Source organism: Colius striatus, chromosome 11, assembly GCF_028858725.1.
Source record: "Colius striatus isolate bColStr4 chromosome 11, bColStr4.1.hap1, whole genome shotgun sequence".
NCBI classification, from domain to species: domain Eukaryota; kingdom Metazoa; phylum Chordata; class Aves; order Coliiformes; family Coliidae; genus Colius; species Colius striatus.
In genome coordinates, this window is record NC_084769.1 from 27,887,919 (window position 1) to 27,900,867 (window position 12,949).

General features: G+C 36.7%; 1 protein-coding gene across 8 annotated transcripts in view; it reads left to right on the top strand.

Moving 5' to 3' along the window:
- ABI2 (abl interactor 2) overlaps positions 1–12,949 on the top strand; it is a 75,311-nt gene that overhangs the window by 34,133 nt on the left and 28,229 nt on the right. For 5 of the 8 annotated variants that reach the window (XM_062005076.1, XM_062005075.1, XM_062005078.1 and 2 more), the window contains one exon: positions 8,977–9,153. The exons of the other annotated variants lie outside the window; for them this stretch is intronic. In XM_062005076.1, coding sequence (XP_061861060.1) covers positions 8,977–9,153 — 177 coding nt within the window. The remainder of the gene's footprint in view (positions 1–8,976; positions 9,154–12,949) is intronic. 8 annotated transcript variants of the gene reach the window in all.

The following is a 12,949-nucleotide window of genomic DNA, read 5'->3' on the forward strand; positions in this document are numbered from 1 at the left end:
TATTAATCTTAAGGGATAGATTAAACTTTTAACTAGTATTTGGTGACATATTGTACTTGGTATTGTCTACAGGCATGTAAAATTAAAAGAAAAGTGAAATGGATAGTGGAAAACAATACTTGTTGTCTTTTTCATTTTCCTGTTGCTGTAGTAATGGCGTTCAATGACAAATGCATAGATGGCAAGAGTAGTTTGCTCCTGGCTATTCATAAAGCGTGCTTTATAATGACATGAACAGAAAGCAAAAATTAATGTTTCAAGTTTGTGTGTGACTGCAGAACTCCTTCCATTGTTTGCAGTTTTTATAAGTAGCACTAAATGAAGTAAATGAACCTGTGTGCCATCACCCATCATCACACTGATGAGAGAATTTTGACTGACAGAATGGGCTGAGGATAGGTGATAGATTTAGTGGAGGTTTACATGCCAATGATGGATTAAAAAAAAATTCAAGAGCAATGATATAGCACTTTCTGTTTGTATGTTACTAGATTGTTTCTTGCCCTCTTACTAGGTATTTTGTGTCTTACTTGACAAATACAATTTAGCTGCTAGGGTTTCTTGGTCTCCATGTGATAATGTCATAAATTAAAATAAAAATTATTCTGGTGGTTAGAAAACCATTTGAAAGTAAGAGCTGTGAGAGGTAGGAAATAGGCAGATTGGGCTGACCTCTTAGCTTGCTGGTGCTGAAAGGGTAGCTAAGCTAGCAGAAGTTTGAACCAACTACAGAAGTGAATAATTTTATGGTAGCTTAATGGGCTGAACTGGCTCTCTGAGGGGTCAGATAAATTCCAGAGCAGGTGCCAAGGAATGGGTGGGGAAGGTTTTCCCTCTGGTAGTCATACACTGTTAGATTGCCTCAGTTATGTCATGCGATTGCAGTCTTAAAAATAAGCTGAGAAATTTCATTTCTTCTGCTACATGCTTCTTGTTAATCTGTGGACAACTCAATTCATTTTTTTTCTCTGAAAATGTCATAAATTATTCTCTGTGTGTGTGCATGTATATGCGCTATATATATACTATCTATGTTTGTATACGCCTTTGTGTGTGTATATAAATGTGTGTATGTGTGCTTATGTTTGTATGTATGTGCTTCTTGACAGGACAATGCCAACTGACAAATATATCAACTGATTGAGAGCCTGACACAAAAGATACTATATTAATTAAAAATATTTAGAATTCACTAAATTTTGCATTTAATAGATGTGAAAAGTTCATTTTTTTCCACAAAAATTCTATGAAGTAGTTTTGGGGGATTTAAAATGTTTTCTTCCTGAGAAGGTGAGATTTATATAGATTGAGGTTTAGGTTAGATTGTCTTTGGCATTTATACAAAGTACTTTTTTGAATTGAACACTAAATTATCGATACCCAACACATAATGAAGATATACCTTTCAAAATCATAGGCTGCCCTTGAACAACCAAAAAAAGGATTTTTTAAAATTTTGTTGAGATTTTTTTTTTTAATATTGCTGTCAACTTTGCTTTCATTTTGGGTTTTTTTTAAGTCTGCATCATCCCCATTTTTTCATGAAAGAAATGATACCAGAGGAGCAGACTGTTTGAATTTTAGATGCTACATACATGAAGTGTGTTGATCGAAGGAACCTTGTTCAGAAATGGCTTAATCCCATGACACTGGTGTTGTAGAGGGTTTTATTATCTGTCTTAAATATCAATGGTTATTTTTCTTTTTTAAAAATGTGTCTATTTTGCCACAGATTTTGTGTAATAAATAACATATTTTCAGGAAATCGGATTCTATTTCTCCTGGAATAAGCCTAACCTGCAAAAGACTTCCTCAGTCTTTTTTATGTTGGGTGTAAAGTTTGGTGGACTGTTTCTAGTACCACTTAAAATGCCTCATTGTATAGTAAATCTAATAATGAATATATAATGTATAATAAATCTTTTCAGTCAGTCTGACTTGAAGTAACGTAGAACAGAGAACACGTTGGTAATTACCATCTGCTCATGGTGCATTATTGTGTTAATACTTTGGTGAGTTGGTATTGCTATTTAAGTTTAGAAAACACTAATGCAGATTATGATATCTGAATATGTAGTCCCACTTCTAATTCTGATTTAGAGTTCTACATATTCTCCAAAGAAGGAAGCAAGATGATTTGGATCTTAGTAAGAATTCCAAAAGTGCTTGGTTTGTTCAAGTGTAGCTCAAACTGGAAGAGACATGATTAACTTCAGAAGATAAAATATTCTAGTTCTCTGTTCCTTGATAGAATGCCAATATATATGACTTTCTGTGTGTCCTTCTAAATGCCATCTTAGTCAAAGATCTGAAAAGGAAGCTGATAATCATTTGTTAATTTTCAGATTATATATAGTTCCTGAATATGGAAATTGTTACTATTGGAATTATTTCTAAACAAGTGAATAAATCCTATTAGTTTAAAATTTAGGATTACTTTGCTTTGGTCTGAAAGCTGATGAATCTATTTTGATGTGCCTTCTTGAACCTTATCCAGAGCTAGATGACAGACAATATTTCATAGCTGGATGAAAACTTAAAACCTAAATACAAGTCAATTGTATAAATAAGTGTAAATTTGTGTTAAAAAAGAACTGTTGCAGTGTTCAAGTTAGCAGACACTGAAATGTTGCTAGATGTCCAGATTTCTTTAAATGCAGCTGGCAGATTTTCAAGTTTTAATATTTGTGAGAGATATATTTTTCAGATTTAGAATACTTTTAATGATGACCTCGGTAAATAAAACTCATCTCTACTGCTAATTATACAAACAAGCGTGTTACCACAAAGATGAGTGATAGTGATGAATTATCTCCAATGGCACTGCACGACGTAGAGATCTGTTTCATCTTCTTATTACAGAATCTGACTCCCATGATATTGACGATGAGAATAGGTGTTGAACAGACCACAGACCTGAAGTTCTTTGTATGCAGCCTGTGTTGCTTATCAGAGCTGTAGCAACGTGTGTGAGCTGGTCGGTCTCTGCAGGGAAGTTTACTTGGACCTTTCCATTCATAAGTCAGTAGAGACTTTTAATCATTTTTGGTTGTCTTATTCTTGCAAGTTACAAGAGTAGCCAAACTCTCTTGGAAATGATACTGCAAGTCTAACTTTTCCATAGTATATTGTACCTATTTATGGAACAAGTAACTTTTATGAGTTTTTGGATCATTATGACCTCTTTGTGTATAAGTGCCATATAACTTGAGGCAATTAATGTCATATTTCTAACATGTCATTTAAAGTATTCCATTTTCAAAGTAATTTGCAATTGGTTTGTTTAAATTCTATCAAATAAATTTTTTAAAAAAGTAAAAGCTCAGTGCACTGTATTTAAGCAACATTTTCTTCTAAGATTTTTTTAAACTGAATTTTAAAAACCCAGGCAGACTGACAATGAATTGGTAAATTTAAATTAGGGTGTTTTGAGAGGAGGATGAAATCAAAGCTTTTGGATACTTTTATTTCTGAAATTTGACTACAGTTTAGATTTTCAAAATGCCAGCTGGCAACTCAGCACCATGCTCACTCATTCCCCTCCAGAGGGTTCTGAGGAGTAGAAGTAATGGTAGAAATAAGAAAACTTGTGGGTTGAGATATAAAGAATTGAAATATAATTGTAACAGTGATGATGATGCTAGTACATTGTAATGAAAAGGAAAGTAACAGAGAGAGAGAAATGAAACCCAAGAAAGACAAGGGATACAAGCGAAAACAATTGCTCACCACAAAGTGACTGATGCCCATCCAGTGCCTGAGCAGTGACTTCCCTACCAACCTCCCTGTGATTGATGTCAAATGGTGTGGAATATCCCTTTGCTCAGTTGGGGTCAGCTGTCCTGGTTGTGGCCCCTTCCAGCTTACTGTGCACCCTCAACCCACTCACCTGATGGGTGGAGTGAGAGACAGAAAATGCCTAGACGCTGTGTAAACACTGCTGAGCTACAACTAAAATATCTCTGTATGGTCAACATTATTCTCATACTACATCCAAAGCATAGCACTGTAACAGCTACTAGGAAAAAAATTAACTGTACCCAAGCCAAAATCAGCAGAAATGATAACTTCATACATGGAGAAATTACATTTAGGAGAGACTGTTTCTCAAAACTTACGAATTCAGTGACTTTTACATGTAAGTGGGAAATAGCGTTAACTTTGGAATCCTGGAAATTACTTAATATTTTTCCATATTAGTCTTTACAGATCTTGAGGCTGGTTTTACTGAATTCACATTGGAAAACTGATATTTCAAAATGGCCATAACAATTCTAATAGAAAAAAAAAAATGCAGCAGTAATTTTTTTTTTTCTACCTAATTTTTTTTCTACCTTTTTTCCTACCTTTAATTTTCTATCATTGCCTTATTGCAGGCATCTTGGAAAACATTTTAAAAAATGACAGTAACGAGCCTAACCTCTAATAAGCTGTGATTTAAAAGCTTTTGCCAGAGGTAATGGAGCTGCAGGGGTAAAAAGTGTAGTAATATTGTCAGGAGTCTGAAATTTCTTGTTAGAAACCAATGTTTTAAGTTATAGAAGGGCACAATGTCTCCGATCGGCTTTTCCTGGCAGACTTTCCAAGTCAGGTGTTTTGTTACACTAACCCCAGAAACTTCCCAATAGAAGTTTCTAAACTACTGATTAAACATTCTGCTAGCATTCTCCTGTCTCACTTAAGGGATTTATGGTATTACTTGATCTATGTATTCAGGATAAATGTTTTCATTTTCTTCAGTAGCAGTTAAATTTTTGTTCCTTTCTTTACTAATCAAATACCTCAGTATTCCTTTCTGCAGTTTAATGGGTGTCTTAAGATCTTATGATTGCAGTAGTCTACTAAGCAAGAAAATGAAATCTTTGAAAAACGTGCCATCAAAATTCTTTTCAATACAATTTTAGGAGTATGTACCAGAATTGTGTGCGATTAGTCATTCCATAGCTATTCAAGGTAAAAGAGATGTTCTAAATCATTATGCAAGAGAATTCCCATTAAATGAACTTCAGATTTTAATTAGGTTTTATACATTTCATTGGTTGTTGTTGTAGTCATGCCTCACTGATCACCATCATCCTTAAGGAAACGGATTATACTCACAACTGCTTGTGGTGGTTTAGTCCAATGTCCACCCAGTCATAAAATCAGTCCCCCTCCTAAAATGGACAGGAGAGAAATATAACAAAGAGCTTGTGAGTTGAGATAAGGACAGAGAGATCACTTGGCAATTAGTGTCACTGGCAAAAGAGACTCAGGGAGAAAAAGGTTTGATTAAGAGCAGGGAGATTAGAAATAAAACCGTCCTGAAAACACCTCCCCCCTCCTCTCCTCTTCCCAGGACTCCCTTTCCTTCCCCCCAGGCAGCACAGGAGATGGGGGATGGGGGTTATGGTCAGATCATTACAGCAGAAGCTGCTGCTTCTTATCAGGGGGAGGCCTCCTTACACTTCCCACTGCTACTTGTGAGGTCCCTCCCACAGGGGACAGTCCCTCATTAACTTCTCCAGTGTGGATCATTCCCGTGGGCTGCAGCTCCTGGTGGGGCTCCAGCATGCGACCTCCCACGGGGGCAGCTCCTCACACCCTGCCCCAGTGTGGGTCACCCACCGGGAGAACAGTCCTTCAGGTACCAACCACTCCAGCCTGGGTCCCTCAGGATCACAAGTCCTGACAGCAAACCTGCTCCAGTGTGGGCACCTCCCCCACGAACTCCTAGATCCTGCCAGGAACTTGCTCCAGAATGAACTTCTTACAGAATCACAGCCTCCTTCAGGCATCCACCCGCTCTGGCGTGGGGTCCTCCACAGGCTGCAAGTGGGTTTCTGCTTCCCAGTGGCCTCCATGGACTGCAGGAGGACAACATGCTTCACCATGGTCCTCACCACATATCACAGGGGAGCCTTTTCAGTGCCTAAGCACCCTCCTCCCCTTCCTTCTCCACTGACCTTGGTGTCTGCGAGATGTTTTCACATTCTCCCTCCCTGTTGCTGCTGCAGTTTAGCAACTGTACAACACCTTCTTCTCCTTCTCAAATACGTTATTCACAGAGATGTCACCTCAGTCACTAATTGACCAGGCCTGGGTCAGTTGCAGGGTCCATCTTAGAACTGACTGTCCCTGGCCCTGAGAGCTAGATGGGAAGCTTCTGGCAACTCTTTTTGTTTAAAAAAGCCACCCCTGTAGCCACCCCTGCTACCAAAAAACCTGGCCCAGACAAAACCACTACACTGCTATGAATAGTTTGAAAACCAGACATTTTATTCATGAAACAAGTTTTCATAGTGCCAGGGTACCATCACTACAGCAACATGTGCACTAAATATCTGTACTCACATTGTATTTATAGATAATTACATACAAAAATACTAAAAGAGGAGTTACAAGAGGTCAAACTCTTGACATAGTGAGAAAGGAAGAATCATCTTACTAACACTGTCCTAATTACTTTACTTTCTGTCTGATCTGTAGATGGAAATAAAGGCTCTGAGAATGTAGTGTCCAAGGCGTAAACTTGTTTTGGATGACTACATTCAGGTCCGTAAGATTTTGATGTTTCAGAACATTTGAAATGTCATATAGCATTGGAAGTGCAGCTGCTATTGCAGCTGAGGTTGTTTAACCTTCTAGCAAATGGTATCAGAGTCCTGTGTGACAAAGAATGTACAAGAGTCAGTGTAGTGTTTCTGCACTTCTCTAGTGACATGTCTAGATCCCAGATGAAATCAGAAAATCATAGAGATGGAATTCTTCAGTGGTATTAAATGTGAGGCTATTCTCCAAGTTGTTGCAGTCATGTACTGTTGGCCTATCAGGAAAGTATGTGCTTTTTAACTCCTCAACAGATGAGGTGAGGATTCTGTGGATGATCTCTTTGGTATGACTGCTACTTGTTATAGAACTTCTCCTTCCATGGTGCTGCAAAAGCAAAAGTCTTGCACAGAGAAGGGATAAAAAACTGTGATAGAAGAGAAAATACTGAATCTTACCCTTTTTCAGTAAGGTACACTTTTGGTACTCTGCCCTGGAACATGTTTATGTGCTCTATTTGCCCTGGTGCTTGTACAATCAATAAGATTCTAAGAGCTGTGAAGATCTGATCTGCAGTATTGTGTTGGAGGATAGTATAGATACTCAGTCATCACAGACAGCTTCAGGAAGAACTTAGGCAAAATCGATGAGAGCGTAGTTTAGCTGTTAAACAGTCATAGAAATATTTTTGTTTCTGTTAAGTAGTCATAGAAATATTTGTATTTCTGTTAAGATTGTATAAACTGAATTTCTGCAGAGTTAATGTATTAGCTAAATCTGGGTTGAGTTTTTTTGAGGGTGATGGATGATGTGTCCCAGAGAGTTTAACTACCCCTATTAAATTTCAAATCATTACTCAACAAACTGGAGCTTTCCAAAGAGAAGATTGCCAACATATTTTGACCTTGAATAATCTTTTTCTGTAGCTTTGTTTTAAGAAATAGCTGTGCAACTTTAGTAGAAACCTTACAGTTCTAGGCAGACGGTACTAAAGGTGGCAGAAATGTACATGACAAAGCTGTATTCACTGCTCAATTTTAGCAGACTTGCAAGATCTTTAAAATATATTGCTAGGAAATACTAGGGAATCTTGGTAAATAGTGATTTAAGCTTCCATATAATGCTCTTGGTATTTCTAGAAGTTATTCTCTATAAAGAACGGGAAGAAGCAACCTCTTGTAAATGTTTGCTTTTGTATGTGTGTTTTTAAATTTATTTTTATGGTTGTAAAGGTTATGATGATTGTATGATGTAATACAGGGTCCATTTTGTTTTGCTATCAGTATCACAAACAAAAAGGTAAAACAGTGTAACCAACCGCACTGCCCCAATCTCTGCCCACAGAAGAATAAAGTTAAAAAAAAGTGTTTTATGAAAATGAGTTCTCGTTTGTACTTGTTCCTTAGTACAGACCCTGTCTCCTAACTGAAAAGTCTTTCTGGTGCTATTCATGATTCCTTGTTACCACTTCAGGGCTCCTATGAGTGGTGATCCATTACTTTTTTCTTTTTAGCCTGTAGCTAAAATGTTTGTTTGCAACTCTAGGAAATTTCCTACAAGGGAAGCTGTTTTGTGAGCAAAGAACAGTTTTTGTTTTAAATACTATAAGCAAGGATGATTTTAGATGTTTATTTTCCTGGAAGGGATAAATAGACTTTTTTTTTGTAAATTTTTGCTAGTCTTGTTACCAAACAAAATTCAAGTACATTTCTTTGGGCAATGAATTTTCAGCAGGGCTTTGTCTCACACTAGAGATTCTCCTTGTGGTACTCGTAATATATGGAGGGAGGGATTTTCAGCGTTGATCCTTAGGTATTTTGAGTGAACACCCTGGGCTTAACCACTGTCTTCATTGTGGGATAAATTAGTATTGAACGCCTTCTAAAAATTAGTCTTTGTTTTCTGATGAGTAACTTGTAATGACTGAAATACCTTGTCGATTTTTCCGAGTTAAATTTTGCTTATGAATACCAGTCCTAGTTCAGCAAACTGTTTAGAGTGTAAGAACACCTGCTTATGGTTTGTTTTCCAGGTCATTAAAGTTAAGGTTTGGGAAGGTATACTTATGCGTAATCTAGTTGGACTCTATTTCAAAGGTGAGCTTAGAGAGCAATTGTAGCATTAAAAAGGATAATTGAAGGAATCGTATAAAACAGTGTCAGTAAATTAATGGGAACTACTAAGAATGGAAAGGAGAGAGAATTTTGCTGAGCGGTAAAGAAGAAAAATAACAGAAAACACAAAGAACCCATAGCTGTTAGTGTGGGTTTAGAGGTGGCAAGTTCAACAGTAATTTGGACAAAGATGATGTAATGAAGTATATGTAGTGATATGTTTAGCACAGTGTACAGAGATCTTCAAAACGTTGGAACTGACTTTTTTTTTTTTAATACTGACTCTGTATTCAAATGCATACCACTGTTAGTAAATACACTGCGTCTTTTGTAGACGGTGGACATTCACAAAGAGAAAGTTGCTAGAAGAGAAATTGGTATCTTGACTACAAACAAAAACACCTCAAGAACTCACAAAATCATTGCACCAGCTAACTTGGAGCGACCAGTTCGCTACATCAGGAAACCTATTGATTATACAATTCTAGATGATATTGGACATGGAGTGAAGGTAGGTGAAATTGTTAAAACAGCCAACTGCAAATACATTGTTTTTGTATATTTTCAAAATAACCTGATGCTTTTCATGGTAATATACCAGTTTCTCCTTGCCTAGCCAGTGTGTCTATAAACATAAGAAGAGTCCTGTCCAGTTAGCAGTTGCCCTGTCCTATTTCCTTGCCCTAGTGTTTCTAAACCTTGCAAACCTACTGGATCTTATTTCTGAGGATATTTGGGACTATGAGTCTCACCTTTAAAATACTTCTGAATACCTGCTTGTATGATGCTGCTATTATTGTTCAAATCAGTTGCCAGGGATATACCTGGGAGAATTGAAAGGCTAATGACTGTCACTTTCCTGCCTGAATTAACACCACAAAGTATGATCCAGCTGTAATTGCCACTGGTTTACTTTTGAAGCTCGCCTGAAGAAAGGTCTGCATGAGAAGTATTATGTGGTCCTTTTTCTTCTTTCTGTCAGAGTCAACTGTACCCCTATCTTGTGATCTGCTTTGTTAAAGTGAACTCTCCACAACTGATGTGCCATATGAACTTTCAGAATGGGAACATTGCTGCCAAGTTTGAAGCCAGCTGATTCTCCCTTTTAAGCCTAGGAAAAGAGGAGGAATTTCAGGGCAAAGATCAGAATGAGTCACAACTGTTGGCTGTTGTATGCAAGTGTTAGATCAGTGTACACAACAGCAGTAATACCATGTATGAGATTAGCTGTGCATTTTTAAAAGTACATCCTGAATGTAAACACAGTGTTGGCAGGTGTAAGCTCATTGTTAACTTGTGCTGCCAGGAGAACAAGTACGTAAATGACAACACTGACATTGTTAAGGTTCCAGGAGAAGAAAGGTAAACAATGCAAAGTGGTGTCATTTTGACATGAGAAACTAACAAATCTGTAAACCTGCTGAGTAGCAGTAAGGTAAGCTGCTTCTTCCAAAGTATACCGTAATTTCTTTTGCTTGACACCTTAACTGCATTGGGTTATGTTGGTTGTGTTGTTCAATTTGAACTCTCTCCTTTGATAGCTGTTTAAATGGCAATAAATAATTTGTTTAAACAAGCTCTTAAAATTCAGATTCTGAACAGTCAGATTTAAATATCTTTCCAAAACAATTTTAATCAAGGTCTTTTCAACGTCCTGTTCATTAACAGAAAGTTTTTTTCACCATTTCTTACCAAAAGAGTCAAACATCAGTTTGTAACAGGCTCAAAAAAGACAAGTGACTCTCTAAGTTTAATTTGGAAAACCAGTCAAAAAAACCCCAGACTCCCAGCATTAAGAAGTACAATTTTGACCAGGAAATTATTACCTATCTTGTGTTAAAATCTACTGCCAATTCTTAAAAATTTTGAATTGATGCAGATCAGCAGAGCTCCTGTATACGTGTGGAGCATATCAACCTGTTAGATTGTTGTTCATATTTTAATGATCACTTTTGCTTTAAGGAGCTTATGTTAGAACTCATTAATGACTTGTTTTTAACTGACTTGCAACACAAGTTTATTTAGCACAGGCTCCAAACCATTATAATTGGTATCTCACCTCAGTGTAGCAGAATCATACTCACTGTGATGCATTCTTCTTACAGTCTTCTGAAAGAACATAGCTCATTAAATGGATGATGCCTCAAATGCATATTTGCATCCATTTGTTAGGCTTGTGATTTGCCTGAAACATCTTACAAATTTAGTTTAGAATGTGCTATATTTATCTAGAAAATGAACAAATATTGTGTATTTGTGAAACAATAAGAGAACTTGAAGTCATGCTGTCCTTAAGATTTATAGATGTGTTCCAGTCAGTCTGATCTGAGGCCAGCATGGAGGAATGAAGGACTCATGGGGAGAAAGTGACTAGTTATGCTTGTGAACCTGTTGGTTTTGTACTGTTTGAGTAACTACAGATAAGTTTACTAGATCTCTGGTTGGAGAACAAAAAGAAAAAAAAAGAAAAAGAGTAGGAGCTTTAAATTTGCCTATTTGTAGCTTGGTATTTCTTGAGCTATGGCATTTTCTTCTTCAAATAGATTTTCAGAAGGAGTTACGTAATAAGTAGCGTTAAAGTTATCTATCTGCTGTAGGTATCTGCTATAGAGCTTCCCCTCTAGTACTTGGACACAGAATTATGCCTTTTCAAAAGAGAGCTAGTGCAGCAGGCATTCGTTTCAACCCCTGAGAAAGATGGCAAACTGGTCAGAGAATAATACAGGAGAAAATGCATCCTTGGCCAAGAAATCCAGTGTGCTGTGTTGAGAGAAGGCACTTGAGTACCTATACCTTCTATTCAGAAATTTGAAGCATCTTCTGAAAATGTACTCTACAGTATAGTTTCTTAATAGGTGGGAAAAAATTTGAGTGCCACTGTGTCATTGCAGCAGACCCTCCTTATCTTGCCTCCCTGAAGCTACAATGCTGCAAAAATTTAGTGAACCTTTTGTCTGAAAGAGACTTGCTTTCAGTTTTTTCATATGTTTCATTAGTTGCAAAGTGTTTCAATCTGTTCTTCCCTCCAAAGGGTTCTTAGGTTAAGAGGATGAAAAAAAAAACAAAGATTCATCCATTCATTGTGGTGTGTATTAAGGCACTGTAATGATCAGGCAGCGCCGCTGAGGCAAAAGTCTCAGCTCTGATGTAACTAGCCACTGTGGTTTTTCAGTGTAGCTGTATGAATCAGAAACTGGTTTCGTTAGTAGATCCATGGAACTTTAAACTCAAAGACATTTTGAAGAGATTTTCTAGTAAATTGGATTATGTTTCTTTTCAAATACCTTCTTCTAAATGTATGAAACAAAGTAGTTACTCTGGGTGCTCCACTGTTGATGTTCTGCATGTTTAGTGTTCAATGTTACAAAAAGTGTAAGAAATGTAATAATACTTTTAGATGAGCTGAACTGAAAATGGATCAAACAATATTCAAATGGAGAGACAAATATTTTTTAAAAGTATTATTAGGGGAAAAGAAGATGCATGGTATTGTGCCAGTAAGATACAGGACTTAATGTCAAAAAGCTAGCACCTAAGGTTTAAAATAAGATTTTGTTGTTAGTTAATGTCCTAAGGTATAGTTTAGAAAATACTGATATGTAGTGCGGTATCCATATAGTGTTCTGAACTTCTTTCAAGACATAGTGATTTGCTCTTGATCTCTGTTAAGAGATACATTGTGGCATCAGGTTGTTAACTAACAGCATGGTCTAGAAAAGGACATGCATTAGGTTAACACTGTAGAAGCTTCTGTTTCGGCTAGTTGTAAATATGCTAACATATGTAACAATTTAAATATGCTCAAGATATTGATAAGGTTATTCTTTGACTGCTCAAATTAATCTCTTAATCCATCTAAATCTTGTGATCCATTCTGAAAGCAGCTGAATTTTTGTTATCACTGTAAGAATTTAAATAAATGGTGTACGAGCATTTGAACATACATTTTAAAGTATTAATCTAAAGGCTTTATGATCAGTGTATATGAAAAGTTTCAGCTTGAAAATCTTTTGTTCATGACACATTCTGCTTTAACCACTCTCTCTGTGATCTACTGATACATTATTTTGTTAATGCTGAATGCTTAACTTTTTTCTTTCTTTTTCCTTTCTCTTCATATCCTGAAGTTCCAACTAACCTTTCAATGCTTTTTTTCCTTACCTCTTTTATTTGCTCCATTTATGCATTAAGTGGTTGCTTAGATTTAAGGTAAGAAACCCCAGGGCTGGATTTCCATTCTTATTCTTCTGAGACTATTACACACGGGGAGATGATTAACTTGGATGTTAACTGATTGTTTACAACAA